At 41.4% G+C, this 25,606-nt stretch overlaps 2 protein-coding genes across 9 annotated transcripts in view; both read right to left on the bottom strand.

The window, feature by feature from the left end:
• The window catches only part of ZNF609 (zinc finger protein 609), a 202,433-nt gene extending 191,682 nt beyond the window's left edge, over window positions 1-10,751 (bottom strand). For all 3 annotated transcript variants that reach the window (XM_027553759.1, XM_027553758.1, XM_027553757.1), the window contains exon 1: window positions 10,036-10,751. The gene's annotated coding sequence lies outside the window, so the exon portion shown is untranslated. The remainder of the gene's footprint in view (window positions 1-10,035) is intronic.
• Window positions 10,752-15,424: 4,673 nt separating this feature from the next.
• Window positions 15,425-25,606, bottom strand: part of TRIP4 (thyroid hormone receptor interactor 4) — a 52,013-nt gene continuing 41,831 nt past the window's right edge. For all 6 annotated transcript variants that reach the window (XR_003513091.1, XR_003513093.1, XR_003513094.1 and 3 more), the window contains 2 exons: window positions 21,931-22,036; window positions 15,425-15,733 (listed from right to left, as the gene is read on the bottom strand). Coding sequence is in view for 2 of the 6 variants with exons in the window: in XM_027553760.1 (XP_027409561.1) it covers window positions 15,666-15,733; window positions 21,931-22,036 (174 nt within the window). In the remaining 4 variants the exon portion in view is untranslated. The remainder of the gene's footprint in view (window positions 15,734-21,930; window positions 22,037-25,606) is intronic.

The raw sequence follows: 25,606 nt of genomic DNA on the forward strand, positions 1-25,606 counted from the left end.
CATTTTTTGTCTATTTTGCTCACTGATAGATCCTAAGCAGCTTGGACAGGACCTCACATATAGCAGGACTCCAGGAAGTATGTATGGAGTGAAAGAAGTAAATAAGAAAAACTAAAAAGACCTCTTGGAGGCCAACAATATCCAGAAGGCCCAACAATGCCTGTGCTCCTCTAACAGAATCAGCCTGGTTCCCGTGCCTGACCTACCGCACTTCTGTCTGTCGCGTACTACCTCTCCTCACCCCAATTCCTCCATCGGCTAGGATACACGGAACCACAGCAGAACAGCAGATACACGGAACTACTGCAGACAACTACGGGCGACACGTGAGTGTCCTTGAGTCTGAAGGATTCCTGAAGGCTTTCGTAGTCTGCAGCTTGTTCCCAGGTTATTCGGTTTGGGACAAAATGTGTTAGATGCAAGTTATCTTAACACAGAGAAAGTTCTGGAAAAAAAAATCTCAAGAAGTTTCCATTTTCAAAAAAACAAATTCCAATTCAATTAAGCAAGCATTAACATAATAACGTTATATTCAAAGCACTGGGCTGAAAGTCATGGGAAACAGGAGACTGAGGTCTCTTATGGAGTTTAGAATGAAGGAGGAAAAAACATATTCACATCTAATTATAATCAAAGACAGGGTATGACACAGTGCTATAACAGAGATTGTAGCAGAGAGTTAAAGAGATACAGAGGAATACAAAATCAATTCTGGAGACACAGGCAGATGGGAAGAAGAAAGTTAAAGTCTTCAGGAAGGAGAGGAAATTTTTTGGTAGGTTGAAGGAAGAGTCAAATTTGAAGCTGAATGCCTTAGAGCAAGGAAGGGCATTCCAACAAAAAAAGAAAAGAAAAAAAACTAAGGTGTTGAGACTGAAAAATGCAAGGTAAGCAGAAGGAATGGCTGTAAAAAGAGTGAGAAATAAATGAAATGAGACTGAAGAAGGCCAGGGTTGGTCAGGTTATAGAGGATATCAAGTGCTGGCCTATACAGGCAACAAGGAGTGATTAAAGGTTTTCAGCAAAGAAGTAAAATGATCAGAACTACATTTTGAAAAGTCCACACTAGAATTCCTTGCTACATACTCTTCTAGAAACAAATTCTTTCCTTTCAGAGCACTTCAGCTCATAATCATACATTCATTCATTGACTGCTGGTTTCCCCAACTAGACGTGTAAGTCCTGAATGGACAGAGACCACATCTGGTCTGGCACACAGTGTTCGATAAACACAGGCGCACCTTGGAGACATTAGGGATGCAGTTCCAGACCACAACAAGAAAGCAAATATCACAGTAAACCAAGTCACACAAATTTTTTGCTTTCCAGTGCATATATAAGTTATGTTTATAATATACTGTAGTCTATTAAGTATGCAATAGCATTATGTCTGAAAAACAAGGTACATATCTTAATTTTAAAATGCTAACCATCAGCTGAACCTTCAGCAAGTCATAGGAGTAACGTCAAAGATCACTATCATAGATCACCATAACAAATATAATAATGATAGAAAGTATGAAATACTGTAAGAACTAGAGAAATACTGTGACACAGAGACATGAAGTGAACACATGTTGGAAAAACAGTGCCAACAGACATGCTTGCCACAGGCTTGCCACCAACCTTTAATTTGTAGAAAATGCAGTATCTGTGAAGCACAGTAAGAAAGGGATGTCTGTATAAACCAAATAAAAACTATAATAATAATGCAGCAGTATACGACATGTAATACAGAAAGAAGCTTTAACCATGAGGTTACTACAATAATACACAATATGGAGGCCTAAACTAGGTCAGGTGAAAAGGCAACGCCAAATGAAAAGATATCTAGAATGATTCAAATTTAGTGAATGAGGTGATGAGATGAGGTGGAAGGAAGAAAAAAGAACGAAACACAATCCCAAAGTTTTGTGTCATGGCAACTGGAAGAACTGTAATGCTTAGCAGAGAAAAGGGGACGCAAGTTCCAGAAATGATGGACTGGAGGTACATTTGAAAGCAAATACCAAGTAGGAAAAAAATTCCCCTTTTCCTCTATCCCATTCAGATTCATAGACTTGGTGAGGCTCACAATTTCAATGTCTCTTCCAATTTCTCTAGGTCCATTGCTAATACCATTCTTGCGGAGCTTCACGTGAAACCTCAGAATTTGTAACTGCAGTTTACAAGGTACATTCCTGAATTCACTACTGCTCACATGAATGTTCATCTCAACCAAACCCAAAGAGCTCACCTAGGAATATTACCAGGAACATTCTGGTAACATACCAAAAACCCACTGGCTTTACTATGTACATAGAATAGGTAAGACAATGCTGCCTTACTCTATACTGAACCACAGCCTAAGAAACTACAGGTACTAACATGCAATGTGGTATCAGCATACAATGCAATGGCCTAACTGCCAGATTTGGATTTCAATCACGGTGTAGTACCGGTGATTTGGAAATCTACACGGTGTACATTTCCAAAGGTTGCACAGCACCTATTCTGTAGTACCGGTAGATTTGGAAATCTACACGGTGTACATTTCCAAAGGTTGCACAGCACCTATTTTGGCCACTGTCCAATTCAAAACCCAGACACTTGGGGGAAAAAAATTTCTAATACAAATCTTTCAAAAATCTCATTCAAGTGGAACACTTCCCAAAATAACTTTTAGATTACCTGAGAATTAGTAATGCTCTACAGATGGCTGGGAATAAAGCAGAACACTCTCAGGACTTTTTATGAGTCCAAAATAAACAGTAGTTCCGCCCACCACATTTTTCTATTACGGACTGATGGATGTTTTAAGTATAAATTTAAGAACAGTGAATGCTTCTTCCAATGTTCAAAGGTAGATTAAACATGTAATTTTGTTATGTTAACATACACTCTCTCAAAATAAAGAAAGAAAAAACCATCACTCTCTTAACATTCAACAAAAAGCTGCTATTGGAAGTTCCAAATCCAAAAATTAACTGGGAAATGCTGTTTAAAATTCTAACTTGGGGGCTTCACAACTAGGTTATACACTTTTATTCCTTTGCTGCTGCTGCTGCTAAGTCGCTTCAGTCCTTTCCGACTCTGTGTGACCCCACAGATGGCAGCCCACCAGGCTCCCCTGTCCCTGGGATTCTCCAGGCAAGAACACTGGTGTGGGTTGCCATTTCCTTCTCCAGTGCACGAAAGTGAAAAGTGAAAGTGAAGTTGCTTAGTCAAGTCCGACTCTTAGTGACATCCATGACCCAATCTTAGCCTACCAGGCTCCTCCATCCGTGGGATTTTCCAGGCAAGAGTACTGGAGTAGGGTGCCACTGCCTTCTCCGATTCCTTTAAACTACTTGAAAGCAAAGACTTCCTAACATCACAGTTAACCCTTGAACACTACGAGTCTGAACTGTGATGTTAGGTCCATGTCTATCTGGATTTTTTTTTTTTTCCAATAAATACACACTATAGTACTGCACAATCAGACGCTGGTTAGAACCTTAGATACTGGAAGGCCAACTACAAAGTTATATGAGGATATTTTTATTTCACTGGGGGTGGGGTACCCCAACCCCTGTGTTGTTCAAGGATCAACTGTACTACCAATTTCAAAGTTCCTAAAGTCACCCATCAGCTTCAAATTGCTCAATCCCTTTTAGGGGGTATTTCAGAGATTCCCCCTTGTTGGTCAAACTGCCGATTTTGCATTCGAGCATTAAAAATAACAATTTTATTTTCTAAACAAAACAGTGGGCAACTTTTATGCAATGCCAAGAAGTTAACTCAAAGCAGGTTTCCCACTAACTGGACAGAAACAGAAAAGTGCCCAATCCTACTTCCAATATCAGTCCCATTTGGCTAAAGATTTCAGATATAAGAGATTTAAAGATCTTAAATCCCTGGCTGAATACACAAAATTACTTCTTATTGATATCAGGTAAATCCTTCTTTAGGTTTGATTTCCTTTTCCCAAGCTGAGGTTCTTTTTCTGTAGCTTTCTGATCCCAACTGCTATAGCTGGAGCAAGCTAGAAAAAGATATATTTGAAAAATTGGTGAACCTACAGAATGAGGATACAAGACTCTCCAAAAGAAGACAGCTTAGTGGAAAAAAAAAACCAATATACACATATCAAAGAGAAGTGAGAGTCAAGCCCCTGAAACTAAGATTGCACTTATTTGCCCTTCTAAATACTGACACGATTAAAAAAAAAAAAGCTTATGTTAATCATTTTGTCCCATTCTTTCATCACAATCTTGATATCGTAAAATTCAACACTACACGTAACCTTTAGAGATGATCATGTCTAATGTGCTCATTTTACAGATAAGGAAAAGAAAAACATAGGAGTGACTAGCATAAGGTTACATAGCTTGTTAGAGGCAATACAGTGATCAAAATCTGGGATTTATGGCGCACAATTCTATGCTTTTTCCTTTATGCTTTAAAAAGCCATATTAGCAAACATTTTACACTACTAAATCAGAAAATAAGTAACTGTAACTAAGCCACACAAAAATAAAATTTATCCATATAAAGAGAACAAAGGGTTAGACCAGGAAGTACCCCAAATCAAACAGAAAGACGCAGCATTTGTTCATATAGTACATGCTTTCCTGAGGGCACAACCCGGCACATATTTTCTGAGCCATTTTATTAATTATCACCTGCGGGTATTTGTGTCCTGTGCTTTCATCAAATGAAACTCCTTAAGAGGATGCCACAGTGACTCTGGTAGCAAAGGTTTGAGAAGTGGTAACTTCTGGCACAGATAACTGATGGTACAAAAGGAACCCACATACACACAATTGGCGCCAGCAATCAAGAAGAGAGGACCGAGTTGAAGAGGGTGGATATTCTGCTGGGAGCAAGTAATCCTGAAAATGAGATAAGAATAAAAATCCAAGAGCAAAGCTGGCCTAATACTAACGACCAGAGAGCACAATAAAAAGAAAGCAGTTTCAGAGTTTGCCTGGCATCAGACAGTTCTCACCTGCAAAAGAAAGAAGGAAAAGATTCTTACAGAGACAAAAGAAAGATCACAGGTTTGCTCCTGAGTGATGGATTAGATATGACCTAATAGGTATTTGCCATCTCTTATTTCTGGGACTCTGATCCAAGAACAAACAGCAAGAGAACCATGAAAAATCAGCCCTGTTGGATCTGGAGTTCTGCCTTGACAAGATATAAAGCTCATTCATAGATCTGACTGTGCTCATGAGACTGCAGTTCAACTCCTGCTGCTAGAGCAAGAGGAGGGGGAAGGAAGACAGAAAGGGGTGAGTGGGAAGGAGGTGGAAGATCTGCGTTGTGACTATAATAGCTACAGTAATTAGAGTGTTTCCAAGCTGCTGGAGAAGTCTTCAGAGCAGAGAATGTGGAGGGGCCATGGGGGAGGGGGAAAAACAGGAGGAAGCAAACTACTGAGAATGCTAGGAAAATACATGGTGCTTTGTGAACAGTTTAAAACAAACAAACACCTGTGATGGCTTCATCCAGGGATATAGAGAAGTTTATATTCTTTCCCAGAAGTGAAATTATACAAAGAATGGCTAGGCTGCTACTCAAAGCTAGGTTATGAACTAGGTGTAAACAGATTCTTGCAAATGTCCCTGTCTTTGCAGTGGTCCACCGTTTGTCTCCCTTTTCCCTGAATCAATCAAAAAAATCAATCTATCCATCCATCTATAATATCCAAATCTGTCTCAATCCTTCTAACAGATCTAAGCCTTCACTTCACTTGGAAAACTGATTTCTGAACTCCAAAACAGTTACTATATCGTCTTTCCTGTCAATCAACTGTTAATTAATACCTTGTGAATTCAATTAGGTTGCGCATGCGTGTTTTTCAAGCACACAGTTTGTCAGCCTAATACAGAAAATGACTGGAGGACACCAGAGAAGTCACAAAATAAACATCAAGATGCTTGTTTATAAATTTTAGGCTCTACAGCACTGCCACTTATAGTGGCATGAACACGTGAAAGAAAAATGAAATCACATTAACAGATGATGATAACCTGGGAGGAAAATCTGGGAATTTGCAGAAAACCTCAAAATAGAAAGTCCTTCTCCAAGTTATAGGAAATGCTACCCTTGTTTTTAAGATAAATATTTACTTGAGCTACTTCCTTGACATGATTTAGTCTTCTGGTGATGACTTGATCCTAACAGTGATGTTAAACTCAAAGCCAGAAAAAGAGAGTTATAAAGGTGTTGGGAGAAACTAAAAATGGCAAACTTCATGTGGAGAATTACATTCATAAAATAAAAACACATGTGAAAGTCTTGAGTAAGCCATGTCAGGTAGACTTAATACAAAAAGTCAATTACATCCTCTGCACAAAACCTGCTGGGTATCCTCCCAGTAGGCTAAATCTTTTTCACCACACTAAAAGCAAAGAATTTTCTCCTTCCCTATCCCCCTAATAAACAAGTGCTAGAAACACTGAATTACCATTATTTCCTTCCCATTCACAGGGCATAAAGCCAGAACTCACAGAAATACAATAGGGCCGTTTAGGACCACATCTAAGGCATGCTACTCAGTAATCTAAAAGAAACACAGAGAAGGAAGAATCTCTTCCCTTTATTTCATTATCGCCTCACTAACACACCAGCATCAGGCATTAAGAAATGTGAAACAAAGAAGAATTTCATACATATGAACTGAACCTAAACCACGGAAGACCAAGTATTTTCTTGTCACTGTGGCATGTGATTCTTTAACCACCTGCTCAATAATCCCTCTTCAGCTGCACAGCTGCTGCCAATTCCACATGCCCAGCCAGGCAGGTGCTTTGGTGAATTACCTGTTCCCTAGTGAAAAGAGCCCTTCACTGACTCTTAGTGGGCCCAGAACATGCCAATCAGCATTGCCTGTCTTCATTTTGTCTGTCACAGCCAACTTTTATGAGATATCACAAAGGTATATTTAGTCACTATGTGATTTTGTATTTTGCAAGTTTTTTTTTTAAAGGAAACTGATTTTTAAAAATCAGGCAGAAGTGAGAATTCAGCTGCTTAAAAGAAAATTTGCCACACAACATAAGGCTGCCTCATTTCTGAGTGGCCCCATCTGTCTGGCAGTATTCCCATTCACGACCAGTTTCCACAAGGGAAATAACAATTGCTTAGGTACCTATGATCAGGAGAAAGTGGCACTAGAAGGTTCTATTGTACCTGGCAGTAATAAGAGAGAAAGCAGAGAACTTCTGGAGACCACACATCATTCCTGTACTTGTTAAGTCTCCATGGCTGAGCCCAGGCAGTGGTATTCTGAGTCAAATAAGTAAGGAGTGGCACTTCCACTTGACAGAGCAATCAGTAAACCCCTCAACAAATTATCCTGTTCCAGTCATTTAGCTGCTATATGCTAATTGCAACATAATTACTACCAGAAGCCAAAATTATGCTTCCATATCCTCACACAAAATAAGCACTAATCTGTCCAGCTATCTAGACCTCTCACAAGGAAACATTTTCTAACAAGAAGCTGGGGGAGCGGTGTGGAAATCCAAAGTGTTCTCTGAAAGATGGTCACAATCAGAAGACTTGTAAGTTTCCTTGTGGCAAGGGCCCAATTCTGAAACCACTAAATCTAATCAGGGCAAATTTAATCTGAGGCTTCTGCCTTCACTGTCACCTGACAGGATTCAGAAATGAAAGTCAACAGCCCAAGAGCAAAAAGTTTTGGACCCAGTTTAGCTGACTTAGGGACCTAGGACACACAGTTGGAAACAGTCTAAAGACAGTCACCACCTCTAGCAAGGCCTTAAGACACTTCTGTCACCAAGAAATAGAAAGGTCAGAACAACCTGTTCCCTCCTAACAAAGCCTAACACCTCAGCAGCAAGCCGTCATTTTCAAGAAACTCGTTGAAATAAAGAGAAAAGGGAGGCAACGTCGTCAGACTGAGGGCCTCGGAAAGACCCTTACCACAACCAAAGGCTCAGGTTCCTCTTCAATGACACCCAATAGGAAATGGCTGGCTATTGTGGACCACGTATGTTGTGTACAACTGTCCTCTCACAATGACAATTGATTTCTAATCTCTTTTCAAAGAAAAGTTTTCTTTAAAGTCCTAAAGGGAAGCCTCATTTCTAGTCCCTAGTTATTGTTTACCCAACTAACAGTACCGAAGTACCCAACTAGTAGTACTATTTGGGCATTTCTATGAGGTAAATACAAGGATAGGGTTTCTTCTAGCTTGTTCTCATCCTTCTCTCATTAATAACTCCCAAGATCTCAAATTTTTTTGTTACTCTGGCAAATTTCTCCCTAACACAGACACACATATGGATTTTCTGCACAATGAGCAAGTCATATCCTTTCATGAGAATTAAAGATAAAAAGGAAAGTTATTTTGGTTCCCCCAGCTCTTGCCCAGATAGGCAAATTCTGTGGGGTTTTTTGTTGTGCAATTATTCTGACCAGGAAGTCCCCATTAAAAAGGTGCTTGATCCGTGACTCCCTATCTTAACCCTGCTCAGGTTTTTAGTGGTATTCCTAAACAAATAAACAAACATCTTTGTAGGAGTGTCCCATCTCTATAAAAAGGATTAAATTGGCTGGCTTGAACTAGCTTAGAGTCTTTTTCCTTAGAAGTCTGACACAAATCTCAGGATTGAGTCTTCCAGCCACTATTTCTCCTCAACTTAGTACAGGCTAGCCAAAGAGGCAGGCACAACATGGCTGGCATTCCCTATTCTTCTGAAAAATGTGTGCCAATGAGCTCTGCATTGTTCCTCACTCAAAAAGAAGAGCCTTTCTGTCTGGCCTCCTCCAATGGCAAGCCCCAGTCTGGAAAAGGAAGAAAATGGCACTGAGGAGCCTGGGAGATGGAGCCTATCCAAAGCTCTCAGACAAGACTTGAACCTATGACCTTCACTGTGTACACAATAGGCGGGTGAGAGGGACCGGTTTATCTCTGCAGCAGCAGTTCTCAGCCCTGGGGTAGCTCTCCCGATAAAATGACACGACTATTGTGTGTGGCAGCAAAACAGTCATCTCCTCACAACAGCCTAAACCAGCACTCCCTCCCCCAAGACAAAGCAGCAGGGGTGAAATTAACTCAAGGCTGCAGAGCAAAGCCTCACAGAGAAAAGAGAGGCCTGTGGGGGGACTGGGGACCCTCCTCAACCCCTGGGGCTCTGGACACATGGCTGGAAACAGACAGGCTTTCTCCCCCATCTTTCCCACTCTCATTTAGGTAGGAAGCTGTTTCTTTGAGAATTTAATCATCTGTGATTTGTTCAGAAATATTCCCCCTGAAGGGCTCTGATCTCTCCACCCTGTGTGAGCCTAATTCCTAGAAGCTGAAATGACTGTTTGCTGCTGCCTGTTTCACAAACACACATTAATTGGTCAGATGTGTCTCCTCCTCCTCAACCCCAGAGGGAGGAAGGAGAATCTGAGCAAAGCACAGAGATGATCCAACCGTAATTACACATAAAGGGAAAAGAGGGCAGCACGGGTTTTCCAAACAGGACAGGGTCACAAACCCTCCCGGGGGCACTAGGACAGCAGTTAAGGCCAGGCCCAGGAATCCCTCCATCTTGAAGAAAAGGACAGGAGTAAATGTGACCTGAAGCCTGGAAGGAGCACACACCCACAGCCTACTTACTGCACACTCCCAGCCACCTTGCCCCCCCACTCCTGGGCCACGCACACGTCCTGCTCCCAGCCCTTCGCCCTGAACCCCCCTAACTCCCTCACTAGCTCCAGTCGCCCCGGGCCCCCTCAAGATACCCAGACTCGCCTCGGAAACTCTCTGGCCTGTCCCCACAACCTGGCCAGACCCTAATCCCCTCTCGAGCACCCCTATCCTCTGCCTGAACCAGCCCTGGCCACGCTTTGAACTTCACCCTGCGCCCCTCGACGCCCCCTCCCCCAACCAGGCAATGACCCCCTCCCCCCCGGCCCTACACACCTTCTCCTCCCTCCTCCCCGGCCCCCCAACCCCCACTTCCTCCGTCAGGCGCCGCTATCCCCGGCCCCCTGAGCGCCGCCGCCTCTCTCCTCCCCCAGCCCCGGCTCCACACAAAGCTCCGGACTCACCGCGCGGCCGGTCCCGGGAGCCGCCACCTCCGCCCGCCTGGGCCCCGGGCCGTAGAGCCGCTGCTGCTACGGGGCCCAGGCCGCCATCCGTTCCCGCGGCCCCTCCCCCCCTCCCCACCCCGCCTCGGCTCCGGCTCTCCGCCCCCTCCTCGCGCCGCTCCGCCCCGCCCGCCGGTGCCGCTGTGTCCGGGGCCGCGGGTCCCTCAGCCGCCGCCACCGCCGCCGCCGCCGCCGCCGCCGCGATCCGGGACAACCAGGGCCGCCCAGAAGACCCGGACACTGGACTACCGGGCCCTCGGATCCGGATCCTTGTGCTGTCTGGAGCCGTAGAGCGCAGAGGAAACCCGGAACCTGGATGGAGGAGCCAAATCCTGGGTCTCGGAACGCGCGGTCACACGGAGCCCGGATTAGAGACTCGGAGCCCGGATTAGAGACTCGGAGCTCTGGGAATGCTGGAAAACCCGGCAAGTCGGTTAAAACAGAGATAAACTCGAAGAAGCCTGGATTGGAGAGCTCAAACCTAACGCTCTATCCTCGTGGAAAGAACTCTCGCTGGACCAGACTTCCTCGCAGAGGTCTCTGGGGAAGTATCGTACCTTAAATACGGAAGACACCAGTTCTGTAGGTGTCCAACCATGGGAAGAGCAAAGGGTCTGTCTGAACGTGAACATCACAAAGAACCAGCAAAGCTAATCGTGGTTTCATCCACTTTATCACTTGGTTCAGGGAAGTAGCAACCCCTAATATTTTATCCTTTGTTCTCCAATTTCTTATTTAGGATTACCACTAGTTTTCCTCTCCAAAGCACCCATTTCTAATCCAATATCACCTTTCACCTTGCCACCCCGTATCTCTAAGTCCTACTTTGTCCTTTTCCAACACACCATTCTATTTCTAACGAGTTTAGCTTTTATCTTTTCTTATCTGCCATTCGTCTGATTGCCCAGCACACGATCTAGTAGGCATTCAGCCCTTCTTTAAGTGAACCCTCCCACCTACCTCTCACTCAGGAACCTCATCATACTCTACATCACCTCTTCTCTAAAACGTCCACTCCCTTTCCTAGCGAGAAGAAATTTATCTTAATTCTCAAGTCTTAGTGTCCTTCTGTGTCCTTGCCATCTTAGTCAGCTCTGCAGTTTTGTTTGGTTGCAGTCTCCAGCACTTGGAATCTTACTTCCCTGACAAGGGATCAAATCCGTGTCCCCTGCGGTGGAAGCTTGGAAGTCCAAACCATTGGACCCCGGGGAAGTCCCAGCTCTGCAGTTTTTATCTTTCCTTTCGCTTACCCTGAGGCATCCTTCAACAGTACCACTCAAGATAGCATGTGATTTGAGGATAAAGGCAGATCATAAAACCCCTTTGCTCTCCATTTCCACATATGCATGCAAAAAGTGTGTGCATGTGTGTGTCAGGGGGTAATAGCTCAAGATGAACACTAAGCTGCTCTGGCCTAGGAAAAATAATCTCCCCCTGATCCACCCATATTCAGCGTTCTAGGACGGTACAAGAACAAAACTGACCCCAGGTGATGATGTTACAAGTGACGATTCAGCTACTTGCAGGTAGACAAAGAGAAGGGTTAGATTTGAGACAGGTATGACTTAAGAGTTAACACTAAAGTGGCATCTCCTACTAAAGAGCATGCCTCTACCATGGGAAAACACTGAATTGCAAAAATGGGGAACAAAGGAAAGCAAACATTCCTACAGTGAATTTTTAGAGAAATTTCTCAAGCTTAGAAGTACCATTAAAATTTTTCAAGCAATTGAGGTCCTATACAGTAAAAGAATCTTAAGTTTTGACTCCTTATTCCTCTAGACCAGGGTTTGGCAAAATGCGGCTCACAGGACAAATATGTCCCATAAATTAAGAATGGTTTTTACATTTTTGGATGGCTGAAAAATAACCAGAAGACTATTTTGTGATGTGAAAATTAATGTTATTCAAATTTCAGTGTTCATAAATAAAGTTTTAGCGGCTCATAAGCCATGCTCATTCACCCATGTATTATCTATGGATTCATTTCACTTGCACTACAATAGCAAAGTTGAATAGTTGTAACAAGGACCATATAACCTGAGAAGCCTAAAATACTTGCATCTGGCTCTTTATAATAAGAGAAAGTGTGCTGACCCCTACTCCAAACAAGGACTGTCTGATAGAACTTTGGGCAATGATGGAATTATTCTATACTTGTGCTGCCCAATTCAGAAGTCATTAGCTACATGTAGCTATGTGAACACTTGAAATATGGTACTGTGACTGAAGAACTGAATTCTTAATTTCACTTAAATAATCACATGTAGCTACTATATTAGGCAGTACAGCTCTAGACGCTTCTCAGATCTTCCGTACTGACATTTTTTACCCCTTGATCCAACATCTCACTCCCTTCCTGTGACACATCTACACCTTCTCAGTCACCATCTCCACCTCACCTTATCTACCAGACTCTGAGTCAAGGTAAGGTATTTACTAGGTTTTTGTTCTAGACTCTACATTGTCACAACAGAAATCTGATCAGTCTATGAAGTTTCACCCCATGAATTAATCCACATTATGTGTACAAACATGAATGGACACACATTTACACAAGTTTCTTCGTGTGAGAGGGTGGCACTGTGGCCATGTTCTTTCTTCTCTGCCTGAGAGAAGTAGAAAGCCCTCCGCATGCTAGATCCCTTGATGCTGCTGGAGCCTGTGATATGGATCACCTCCCTCCAAACACATTCACAGAAGCTGACAACAGCAGATGTGCACTTGCTATTTGAATCTCAAGGGAAAAAAAAAAACAACCTTCACCACAGGACTTTCTTTCCTCCCCCCAGGCCTAATAAACTGAAGTTAGCTGATTTCTCTAGTTTAATAGATGCTTGCTTTTTTACTGGCCTTTTCTAACTGGGCAAGAGAACAACCCCAATACTGTCTCAGTCTTGGCTAGGAGCTCTAGCAAAGGCATTAAAACACACACACACACAAATTTAGCAAATGAAATGAAATCCACATAAACGGGCTTTAGTAGAGACAGTAGTTAAAATGGAAAGAGATTAGGGGCTATAACTCATAAAAAGCCATAACTTTATAATTATTTATAAAAGCAATCTTTAAAGTCTGAAATTTTTACACCTACTCCCTAAGGAAAAAAAGGGTTTCTGTAAACTTCTGGCTTTAAAAAAAAAAAAGGAGGGAGGACACCTAGTTTTCTTTCTCTAGATTAGCTATAGCAAGTAAACCATCATCCCACCCCCACCTCCCAGCCCCCACTTCATTCTAAACATCTGTCTGCATGGCCAAAGCCTTCTAAATCCTGACAGAGGAAAGTCTCCAGTTTTATATATATCCTACTTTGAGCTTATATAATTGAGACTGTGTCCTGCCTAGAAAAACAAAAACAAAAAAGCTGAATCCTTTAGTAACTGTATAAACTGACAGCCATTGAACCCAACCATCCAAAAGAGAGTAAGATCTTTAACCCGTACAAGAAAACCAGCTCAGAAATGTGGACCTTCCCTCAGGCCAAGGTGTTCCAGAGTAACAGGGTCAGTGCAAAGTGTTGTAAAGTACTGACAGGCTATTCCTGGGCGAGTTTGTACTCAGGCTGCTAAGAATTTCCACTAGACTTTAAATTATGCTATTCATCACTGAGCAACTGAGGGCCATCTACCCCCAAGTCTCTCCCACACTTCCTCCCGGGTGTCTCCACAAATAAAAGAGAGACCTTATACCACCACCATGTGAACTGAAGGGAGGCTTTCACAGGCTGACCATGAAAAGGAGAAGTTTCCAAGTTACTCCGCCGTTTACTCCTGTGGCTCCAGCTGCGTATTCTGGATGCTGAGGTTGGGTTCTCAAACTTATGAAGTTCTTGTAAACTCTCTTATCACAGCACACAAAATGGTTGCATAACCTGAACTCTTGCATCTCCTGATGTTTTTCTTTAGGCATGCACCCACAATCTATCCAGGTGGAAAAAATCAATCCATACTCCTCTGTGCTCAGGCTGTCGTTCAAATAAAAAGGCATAAAGAAAAACTTTTTTTTTTTTGCTCCCTGGGCTCTTCACTTCCTGCTTTTCAATTTTATTTTGGTATTAAAACAAACAAACAAAAAACCAGACAATTCCAGCACAGAATTCAAGTTGTTACTGCTTAGTAAACTAGTAACTGCATAGTGAACCTACTGTGGCTTCATTAATAGTACTAGGGTCTGTAGAAGGCCAGAGAGAGACTTTTTTCCCCCTAAAGAAGTGCCATTAGTGTCCTTTCCACTTTCTCTACACAAGTTGAACAGAAAAAAAAAAAGAATACAGCATGTCTGCATCACCAGAACAAGAATCTGGTGGGTTTTCCCTGGGAATCCAGGGTGATCAGTCCACCACAAAACCAATGCCCAGAGCCATGCAACAAGCAGGGTTCACAGTTGAGTGAACATCAATACATAAGTGGAGGAATTTCAATGCAAATAAACACTGAATATGAAGGATTAAAGAAAGGGGAAATTAATCTTTTTCATAACACAGGGCACTTTTTTTTTTCTCTCCCTTGTGCTCTCTTTTTTAAGTCATGCACACAACTGCTGGAGGGAATCCAACTTCCCCAGTGTGGTAGTGCTGCTTTATAAAAAGCAGAACATACACACTGAAGACCATGAATTTCCTGATGCCAGCAACTGAGATTCTGACAGCTCTTCTGAACAGCCTCAGAAAAAAAAGTACTTCACTAAGTGGGACCAGAATGACTAGTAAAAAGTCCCATTTCAAACCAACCTATTTTTTCAAAACTCATAGCTTCCTGGGATATGGATGCCTTAACGGGCTTGGTTTCAGCATTTTGGGGTTATCTAGATGCATTTATTGAATGGATTTTATTTTTGTTTGTTTCTAACTGCTCCAGCCAAATGATACTCTTGCAATACCAACAAAATAAACAGCGCCGTTTCATGCTGCTTTACCAGGTGCCTCCATCTCGTCCCAGCCTGATCCTCTCATGTCCGAATGTCTCAAACCAAAGAACAAAGTGGCAGCACCTCTTCAGGTTACACCCCCACCCCAGCCCCGCCTGCCCCCCAAAAATCTGCCAACGAAGTACTCAGTTTTTGAACACTATTCATTTGAAGAGATGCTGGACTAGAGCAGCAAACCTGTTTAGTTTGGGGACTTTTTCTTCCCATCACTTGTTTTTATTAAACATAGAATTCCTCAAACATCCTAACACTCCACCAAGTTATCACTTTGGGGGAAAAAAACACTTTAAAATTCAAGTGGTCCCTTAAAATATTGTTAACCTAGGTTAAGAATTTCCCTAACTAAAATAAATCCAAGCCTCAGAGAGGAAATTTCCAACTTGGTCCATTTTCTTCTGTATCATTCTAAGAAAAATGTCAAAGATTGAGAATTTTTAAAATAAGTTTTTATAAATAATGTATCCAAAGATTTTTGACCCACTACATACAGTAAGAATCTCGTTAAGAAAAATATACAGATTTTGATAAGAGTTTAAATTCTGAGAGGAAGTTTAAAGCCTGATGCCAAGTCCTTAGATTGCTACTGCTTCAATTTCAAAAGACCAGTGGACAGAAATTTTAGTACACAGAACTCCACTATGCTGTAGAGTTCCTTTTTTCCTGGGTCAGCCAGCTTTATTCTGCTTCATTAACCCCTTCTTTGCTCCTTGATGGATTTTGGAATCCAGTTTCCCTGTAAGGGAGAAAAAGAAGCCTCGTTATTTATTTTTTATATTTGCAATGCAAATCTTTCATGGCCTCTCAGGTCTTCTGGTTACTGTGTTCCTGTCACATTCAATTATCTTGCTCCAGGACTCAGACACTTTCAAACTTCAGAGTTTCATTCTGTAAGAATGAGGAAGCAGTGGGAACACTGTCCAGGGACACACAAGCGTCTGCACACCAACACAATGAGCATTCACAGCAAGAATTGAAGGAGTTAGTATTTCTAATTCTGTAGTTACTAGGGGGAAAAAAAAAAACCACACGTTTTCCGGAGTGTCTGATACTAAGGCAAGTTTTTAAAGAATACAAACATGATAAAGGAAGACATTTCACACAGTGGGAAACTCATTCCTCTGACCTGTTAACTGGCTGAGCATAATGCATGAATCTCCCTCACAGTGAGAAAAGCAATTCAATTCACTCCTTTGCTGCCTCAGACTTAATAGGGGGAGTGACTTGAAACAGTGAGGTAGAATCCACATGAATGCTTTTCTGACAAAGGGGCCCTATCACCAGCTAAGAAGGGCAAAGGTCATGGGCTGTATGACTCCTCTAAGTGTTAAAGTTAGAAAACAAGCAACATTCCTGTCCCAGGTGACCCTAATGAGAGGTATTCCACAGATGTGGTCTCCGACCTCTGACTTCTCAGATCTACCAGGATAAAGGTCAGTTCAGTGGTAGCCGCCTTAAGAAATATCCATCTCAGGAAGAACTTAACAGAGTTCCTGTCTGTCTGGCCTGAGAACAGAGCTGGCAGGTGACTTTCTCCCACAAAAAGTCTTATTTAACTCAATAGAGATGCTGATGCTGGAAAGAGAAATAGTTCAGTTCAGCCTTGGCAGTAAACAAACAAGCAAACACCAAAACAAAAGCAGCTGGGTATACTACAGCCCTATACCCACAACCCCGGCCCCTTGCACTCGATCCTTTTCATTTGCCGCAGTAATCAGGTGCAAGAGAGCAAGCACTGGACAAGAAGTCAAGGGACCCAGGTTCCAGTCCTTCTTTGTCTGATACAAACAAGTCATCTGATCTGTCTGGACTTCAGTATCCTCATTTGTCCAACCAAGATAAGAATTCATGTCCTGAATACTGCACAAAGAGAGTATGAAAAAAAAAATTACTTCAATTTAACAAGTTTCCTCCCTGTTTTCTTAATTTTTCTCTTCTTCCTCATCTGTCCAGGGCTACACCTGCCTTTGGAATAACATTACTTCCTTTTCTGGGCTTCCTTAGAAACCATCATTTAATGAGACCCTAAATGATGTTCACAACAATCACAATGATGCTGATTTTAATTTGGGCTTTAGAAACATAAGAGTATTCGCAGGGACTTGGGAGTTCTTTCATCCCCCAGGCTGCCTTGCTGGAAATCCAAACATGTGCCAGCAATCTGGCAAAAAGCCCTGTTATGAGGCCAATTTGCCTTTGTATCCCTAAGACTACCATAGTGACCGCCAAATGGTAGGTGCTCAATAAATGAATTAAAGAAAGCAGGCACTGCAAATTTCAGAACCTTTACTGTAAAGATTTGGGAACTACTAAGTAACCAAAAATAGCAGATATCAGATAAACATAAAAGAGTTCTCATTGTAAAGGTGGTGGTACCCAGAGGTACGAAGAAGTACTGCCTCTCACTGAACTTTTTAGAACAAGTTAGGACAGAATTTAGAATTCCATCTAGGACTCCAGACTTCTAGTTCTCTGCACTGAGTAAGTTAGAAGACGCAGGTCCCAGTTTTAGTTCTCAGACTACCTATCTGTATGACCTTGAGGAAGTCACCTAGTCACTCTTATCCTCAACTTTTTCAATACTGTGAGGAAACTGGACTACACAGCACTGAAGCCCCTTTGCAGCTCTATGATACTTTGGCCTAAAAATGAAATGTAAATGGGAATACTTTGTTTCTGAGGCAACGTGATAAAAGTGAGAAAAGCAGGAAATCTGGAGGTAGAAAGACCTGAGCAAAATACAACTTCTGTAAACCTGTTCACTCAACTATAAAATGAAAGGAAGAAAAAATTTCTACTAACTTACAAAGTTGCTGAGAGGATTACAGCCAATACTAAGTGCTTTTCTGAATACGAAGCGCCATACCAAGTATTTTATATACACTAAATCATTTAATCAAAGCAATTGATTGAAATAAAATACATTCAAGTGCTTCATAAGTTCAGAGGTCTCTGAAAAATTAACAGTAGTTGTATTATTTATGCTAAGCCTTAGGAGTTGTGTTTCGTAGTTATGATCTCAGTTGTACTTTTAATTTACCAAATTTACCAGCATCTCTAGGCAAGACTTTTAACTATTTATTTCAGGCTCCTCTTATTAAAAAAAAGAGAGAGACATTACTTTCTTCACATTCTCAAGGCTTTCCTGTATAAGAATATCCCAAATATTGTTTTCATAAAACTCCAGTCTGATTGTGAAAGCCCTCAAGTGAGAACAGCTCAGATAAGATCAACCCATTGGAGGAAAGCACTCAATGGTAGGCAAACTAATCTCTGGCTTCAATGATGATGTCATAAAATGGAAAACTGATAGGAGAAAAGAGATAGAAAGGAAGAAGGATTTCCAGGGCACTCCCATGGATTCAGAAGTGTTTCATCCCCTTTTCATCCCCTAGGCTAATCTAAGAAAACCATACATGTGCCAGCAATCTGTGAGCTCCTTACAACTAAAAACTTCTTTGCATTCCTAACATAGTGACTACCAATAGTGGCAATCCTTAGGTCAGCTGGGCAATGAAGGCCAGGACCTGGGATTCCTTGCACGGAGAAGCAGTTATTGTGGATGCCCTCTGAACTCTGAGTTCTAGGTTAGCCTGTTTTTTTAAGATTTGGGATCTGGACAGTTAACTACAGTAATATACAGTATACTCTCTTAAAAGCAGAGTGATAATGCTTAGTTTCTGTATTTCCCCAATATTTTTACATTTAGTACGCACAGCATTTCAGTGTTAAACCACATCCTCAATCATGGTGCCTAAAAGAAAATCAAATGCATATGCAGCAGATGGGGGAGAAGTTAAAAGGGAAAAAACTATTTGCCATCAATCGATAGAACTCTCATAGGGATTTTCACAAGCTTTGCATATGATATAAGGCAGAATTTGCATGAATTTAAAGCATGTAGTTCATTTAAAGTAAAAAAATTTCCTTCATCTCTTTGAGCATTCAACCTACATATTCTACTATACTTAACTATTTTGCATTTCTTAATTTGAGCAGACACATAGCCAAGTGATTTCATATTGTGCACTGTTTTGTGAATTATTTTAACTTCAAGAAGCACAATTATCCTCAGGTCAAGCAAACTCAAGTTTACATGTCCAAATAAATAAATAAAAATATATGCTTTTAATTTAAACCACACACACACACACACACACAATACAACATGTAAATAAATTATACTGTAGAAGTTTATTTGCAAGTCAGAAGTTTGCAATTTAAGATAAATTTCTCATAGAACTAATCTATGAAGAGTGGCTAAATTCCTAAGCTATCACACAAGAAAAAATATTTAAGGCACAGAATTGTAACTGGACTACTAATATTATTAATACCATGGAAGTTAACCACTTCATGTAACAATACTCTAAGAAGAAAATGTGAAGCATTCCAAATTAAGAGCCAAGTATGTATTTTTCCCTATGGCAGTGGGATTAAGGACTTTTCCAGCTGTGAACTACTGGAGGTGGGCCTCTATGGCCTAAGGGAAGGAAGTTCTGACAAAGTGTTAAGCTTTTTAAAGATAGTAAAGATGAATGAAGGATCAAGGAATGAAGACTCGGAGGGAATGAAAACCTTACACCAGACTAAATCCTCTGGCTTGCTCCCTCTCAACAGAAAATTTTTTTCTGAAACACGGGGATTGGTCATTCTATTCTTGCCCCACACCCCACTCACCCCCTTCACCTACTGTTTCTGACCCATGTTTTACCTTGCCTGGTCTACCATGGGAAAAGCTGCAGTCTCAGAGTGTTTTTCCAGCCCTGCTGTCCCTGAAGCACACAGCCCATTTTGGCTTTTTTAAAGCTTTTAACCAATAGAAGCAATAGGGAAAAACTTTCTCTTAAGATTACCACTCACTCCAACCCCTATTAAACCTTGTGGATAAAAACCAAGGTCATATATGTGCTGAAGGTGAGTCTCTGAGATGAGAAAGTGCTGAAGTAAAACATTTCAGAGAAATATATAAACTCTGTTTCCACAGAATATTTTCTCACAAGAGTTTAAGCAGCAGATGAGAACCAAGATAGGGAGGAAGCTCTGAAAAGGTAACTGGAACTAAAGATCAAATAGCAGTGGGTCTGGGAGAGAAGGCTGACCACCAGTGTTGTCCTCAGGGCCTACGGGAAGGCAAGAACAGAGTAGAGTAGGAAGGGGTATAATTTCACAACTTAAAAAGGAGAAAAAAAGGAAGATTTAAATCCTAAATAGTTAAGAAGAAAGAAAAAGAATTTCCAGGGCCGTTTGGCTAACAGTGCAGGTAAAGTATGTAGTAAATAATCTGTGTAAGTCAAGGGCAACTTATGTTCAGATTTTCTGACTTGCAGGAAATCTCAAGAATGTATTTCATAAATCATCAGAGTTGCCTGAATTTTGGAGGGAATATACATTCATCTAAATTCATACTCCAAGCATTTCATTTTGTGCCTCAAAGCAGTATTATCCATTGTGTAGTCAGCTAACCAAGAGCATTACTAATACTTGAGAGAGGGCCCAGGAATCTGTGTTTTAACAGCTCTGTAGGTGATTTTTATTTACACTACCCTCTGAGAATTACTTCTCCATAGAACAGATTTATAAAATAGTTGGTCCCCAGGCACAAAGTTTTTCCAGTAGTCATGTATGGATGTGAGAGTTGGACTATAAAGAAAGCTGAGCGCCGAAAAATTGGTGCTTTTGAATTACGGTGTTGAAGACTCTTGAGAGTCCCTTGGACTGCAAGGAGATTCAACCAGTTCATCCTAAAGGAGATCAGTCCTGGGTGTTCATTGGAAGGACTGATGTTGAAGCTGAAACTCCAATACTTTGGCCACTTTATGCGAAGAGCTGACTCATTTGAAAAGACCCTGATGTTGAGAAAGATTGAAGGCAGGAGGAGAAGGGGACAACAGAGGATGAGATGGCTGAATGGCATCACCGACTCAATGGACATGAGTTTGGGTAAACTCCGGGAGTTGGTGCTGGACAGGGAGGCCTGGCGTGCTGTGGTTCATGGGGTCGCAAAGAGTTGGACACGACTGAGCGACTGAACTGAACTGAACTGAGGCACAGGGTCAGGTATCCCTGTGCACAGCTGACAACAATGCATGCCCTAGGAGCATCCAATTCACACAATGGGAGAGCAATGTCACAAAGGCACAGAACAGTAACTGACATAAGCAAGCAAATGGGAGAGCTGTTCATGCTGTGTTTAAAAGTAAGTAAGAAAGAGAGAACACCATTCTGCATTTCTTGAGATTGCTTGGAAATAGAAGAACCTGGTGTATGACTAAACAGAGAAGTTGGGAGTTGAAGATGGGGTGGAAGTGGAAAGAATAAAGTCATAAGCACTTCCTAAAGAGTGAACATGCAGAGGGTACTATAATCACAAACACATAAAAGCAAACATTACAGAAAAGAAAACCATCAAGAGGTTTCAAAAAGAGGATGAAAAGCAAGAGGGCTAGAGCAGACCTCTGGGACCAGTAATCAAAGCAATAGTGGGAAGTGGTACCTCCAAAAAGTTAAGTCTTATTCTTGGATTGAATACTGAGGAACAATGGATAAGAACAGTACAGTGGGGCAAATGTACTCTTTTGGCTTACAAGTAGTATTTTAAAGGTAATGGGGTCCTAACTGGAAGTTTATGATTCACTCATATACCAATAATTGTGGATCAAGGTATGCTTCAAAAAGGCTATACTGTAGTTAACCTAACACTAAAGTTATTGACAAAAAGAATTTTTTTAATTAACAGTAACTTTAATATTAAACAGTTGATTAACAGTGTTGTGTTAGTTTCAGGAATATGATAAATAGAATTTTTCTAATTCTTCAAGTATTTGAGATGATATGGAACAGGATAAAAAGAGAAAAAAATTTTAAGCTAAACAAGTGAGATTCAAGATAAAAAGAAAAAAAAAAAATAGACCATCGAAGCTTGTGACTTACAGATTTTTGGATTTCCTTTAATAGGAAACTTCACAATCATTTCCTGGGGATTTGTGCAGATGAAAACAAACGGAGAATCAGATTCTTCTTGACTTATGTCTGGATACTGCAAAATATAAAAATTAAAAGTTCAGGCCAGTTGGGACAAACTTTGAATTTCCAGGCGATCAAAGGATTCCCAGAATCCACCTCAACATTATGATGGTAATACTCTCCATTACATAGCCAGGTAAAGACGATAATGCTCAACAAGCAAGAATAAACCTTCCACTTTCCCCCGAGCTTTACCACAGTATTCTTATACAGTCTTTTTGGCCCACCACTTGTGACTTCCTATAATGGAAACAACTTCTTAAAAAAAGATGTCTGACATCTTTCCAGAGAATCAAAACTGACTAATCTTTCAATATAGGCCACTGTGAATTGGGAGATTCAGAGGTCTCCTGTAGGAATATCAGGCACCCACCTCCAGATTCAGCTCAAGTCAAACACTGGAAGGTTTAAGAAAAATAGAACATTTGTGGAAATTCTGCCAGAAATGATCAACAGGGCCCTTCTCTCACTAAAGGGAAGGAAGATGATTCATTCTGAAAGGTATGAATATGCCAAAGTTGTTTTGCTGGACGCATTCCAGACTCACTTAGGGTGAAAAGGTAACGGTAGAGCAATTCTGAAAATAATTTAGAAGCCTCCTTTGGAGCTCCTATCACAAAACGTATCTGTGTGAATACTTAGGACTTTTATTCCTTCTGCAAAGACAGACACAGAAACTAGAGTAAGAATATCGGCCACACAATAACAACTTAAGGAACAAGTGGGTGTTGGCAGAAAAGTGCTCTCCAGCAATGTGCAACTGACTTGGTATTTCAACATTTCCTATCTTGGGATGTCTTGTGTTTAGTATGTTCGATAAATATGACTCTACAGCTGACTATGGCCATGGGTCAGACATCGTTACCAAAGCAGCCTTTCTCCTGGTAATGTGAAACCGTGAAATTATTTTTCACTCTTATTTACCTGCTAAGATGTAGCCTGTAAAGATCTAAGGCTCTAAAGTAAAAATGGAGGTTTCAGTGAAATAAGGAAGAAAATACAAATGTCGGGACTTCCCTGGTGGTCCAGAGGTTAAGAATCTGCCTGCTTATGCAGGGGACACAGGTTCAATTCCTGGTGTGGGAAGATTCCACATGTTACGGGGCAACTAAGCCACTGAGCCACAATTACTGAGACCGTGTGCCCTAGAGTCTATGCGCCACAAGAGAAGTGACCATGATGTGAAGCCCATGCAAAGCAACTAGAGTAGCCCCTCCTCGCTGCAACTACAGAAAATCCTCGCACAGCAACCAAGGCCCAGAGCAGTCAATAAATATATAAAATGCATTTAAAAAAATGAAGATGGAAGGAGAAACTTTCTTTTTTCCTTATCCTTTGGATGGGGCCCAGCTGTTACTGTTGAGGTGCTTTGGCACAAATAAAACCAGAGGCTGCCATCAAGATCTTTAAACCTAATTCCACAGACGCCAAAGTAGCAACAGTCACAGTTCACATCTCTTCGATTTTCCTGCTCTCTCTTCTCTGTGTCAGAGAGAGCTGAGGCAGAGGACAAGCCTGCCAGGACTTTACAGCTCTGCTTTTCCAAAACGACAAGCCATTTCACTCCTCCTTCTTCCGCATCAATAAGTGTTCTCTCTCTACTGGATCAATCCCGTTAACAAACACACTTTCTATAATGTCTGTCATAAAACAAAAACTCCCCAGATCCCACATTCTCCTTCAGCTACTGCCCCATTTTCAGGTTCCCCTCACAACAAAATTCATTAAAAGATTATCTATACATTTTGCCTCAAATTCCTCTGTTTTTTCTTGAAGTCACTATAAAGAGGCTTTTCTTCCATCATTCCACCAGAACAGTTCTTCTGAAGGTCATCTTTCATTTCCATGCTGCCAAATAAATTCTACTTCTAGGTATACTCTAAAGCATTGAAAGCAGGGATTCAGATATTTGTACACCAATGTTCAAAGCAGCATTACTGACAATAGTCAGTAGTTTCCACAATGCAAATGTCTAACAATAGACAGATTAAACAAAATATGGCATATACATACAATGGAATACTATTCAGCCTTTAAAACGAATGGAATTCTGATACATGCTACACCATGAATGAACCTAGAAAAATTACGCTAAGTCAAATAAACCATACACAAAAGGACAAATATTCTGAGTCTACTTATGTGAGGTGCTTAGAATAGACAAGTTTGGAAGTTCCCTGCAAGTCCAGCGGTTAGGACTTGGTGCGTTCACTGCTAGGGCCTGGGGTTCAATCCCTGATCAGGGAACTAAGAACTGAGCTGCACAGCCAAAAAAAAAAAAGATAAACTCATAGAGAAAGAAAGTACAATAGAGGTTACTAGGGGCTGGGGTGGGGGGTGTGGAGGAAGGAGGAATTACTGTTTAATGGGTACGGAGTTCCTGTCTGAGATGATGAAAAGCTCTAGACATGGATGGCTGTACAACACTGTGAATATACTTAACACTTCTGAACTGTATGGTTAAAAATGGTTAAGTTTATATTATGTATATTTACCACAATAAAAATAAATTTTTTTTAAAAAATCAAGGTCCTAGATTTTCTTTCCGAACCTGCTTCTCTCTCATTCATCTCCCTTTAAAACAGTTATTCTAATCTTTCCAGTTGTTCAGGTCAAGAACCCCATAACCAACCCTCAGGGAATCCTGTTAACTCTACTTTCGAAAGATACCCAATATCCCACCATTTCCTAAGACGCCCAGTGCTACTGCCCTGGTCCAGGCTGCCACAATGTCTCCCTGGATTTGACAGCCTCCTCATCCGCCTGTTTCTGCCCTTAACCTTCCCCTTGTCTATTCACATCACAGCAGTCTGCGCTATTTCTTAAACATATTCAATATATCGGATCAAGTCACTCCAAAGTTTGAAACTCTCCAAAGGCTTTTCGTCTCAGTCAGAATAAAAGACTAAGTCCTTACTATGACGTACAGGTCCCCACTATGACCAACAGGTCCCCAGACAATCTGGCCCCCGCTTCCTCTCTGATGCCTTCTCCTACTACTCTCCCCTACTTTCCACTCCAGCTGTACAGGGTTCCTTGTTCCTGCCTCTGGACGTCTGTGCTAGCTTACCCCTCTTCCTGGGATGCTTTCCCTGCTCGGTAGCTACCTGGTTTCCTCTTTCTTTCTTCAGAACTTTGTTTAACTGTCAACTTCATAGTGGGTCTTCTGGCATTCTTAGCCCCCATCTCTTTATTTTTTCTCTACAGCACTTACCATCATAAATGGCAACCTACTCCAGTATTCTTGCCTGGAAAATCCTATGGACAAAGGGGCCTGGAGGGCTACAGTTCATGAAGTCACAAGACTTGGACATGATTTAGTGACTAAACCACCACCAATTCACTTATTTAAATTTTTTAAATTTGGACTTTCCTTACTAGGATAAAAGCTCCAAGAAGGCAACGATCTTTGTTTTACTTACTCCTTAGCACCTGGAATCATGCCTGGCACATGGTAGGCAATCAATAAATATTTGTTGGATGAAAAAAAACAAAAAATTTTGCCAACCTGTGCTTTTAGGTTATCTTAACCATGTTAAATACATACATGCTGGGAACTGTACACTCTTAGGACTAAACTCTG

The sequence above is a fragment of the Bos indicus x Bos taurus genome, chromosome 10, assembly GCF_003369695.1.
Source record: "Bos indicus x Bos taurus breed Angus x Brahman F1 hybrid chromosome 10, Bos_hybrid_MaternalHap_v2.0, whole genome shotgun sequence".
In the NCBI taxonomy this organism is placed as follows: Eukaryota; Metazoa; Chordata; class Mammalia; order Artiodactyla; family Bovidae; genus Bos; species Bos indicus x Bos taurus.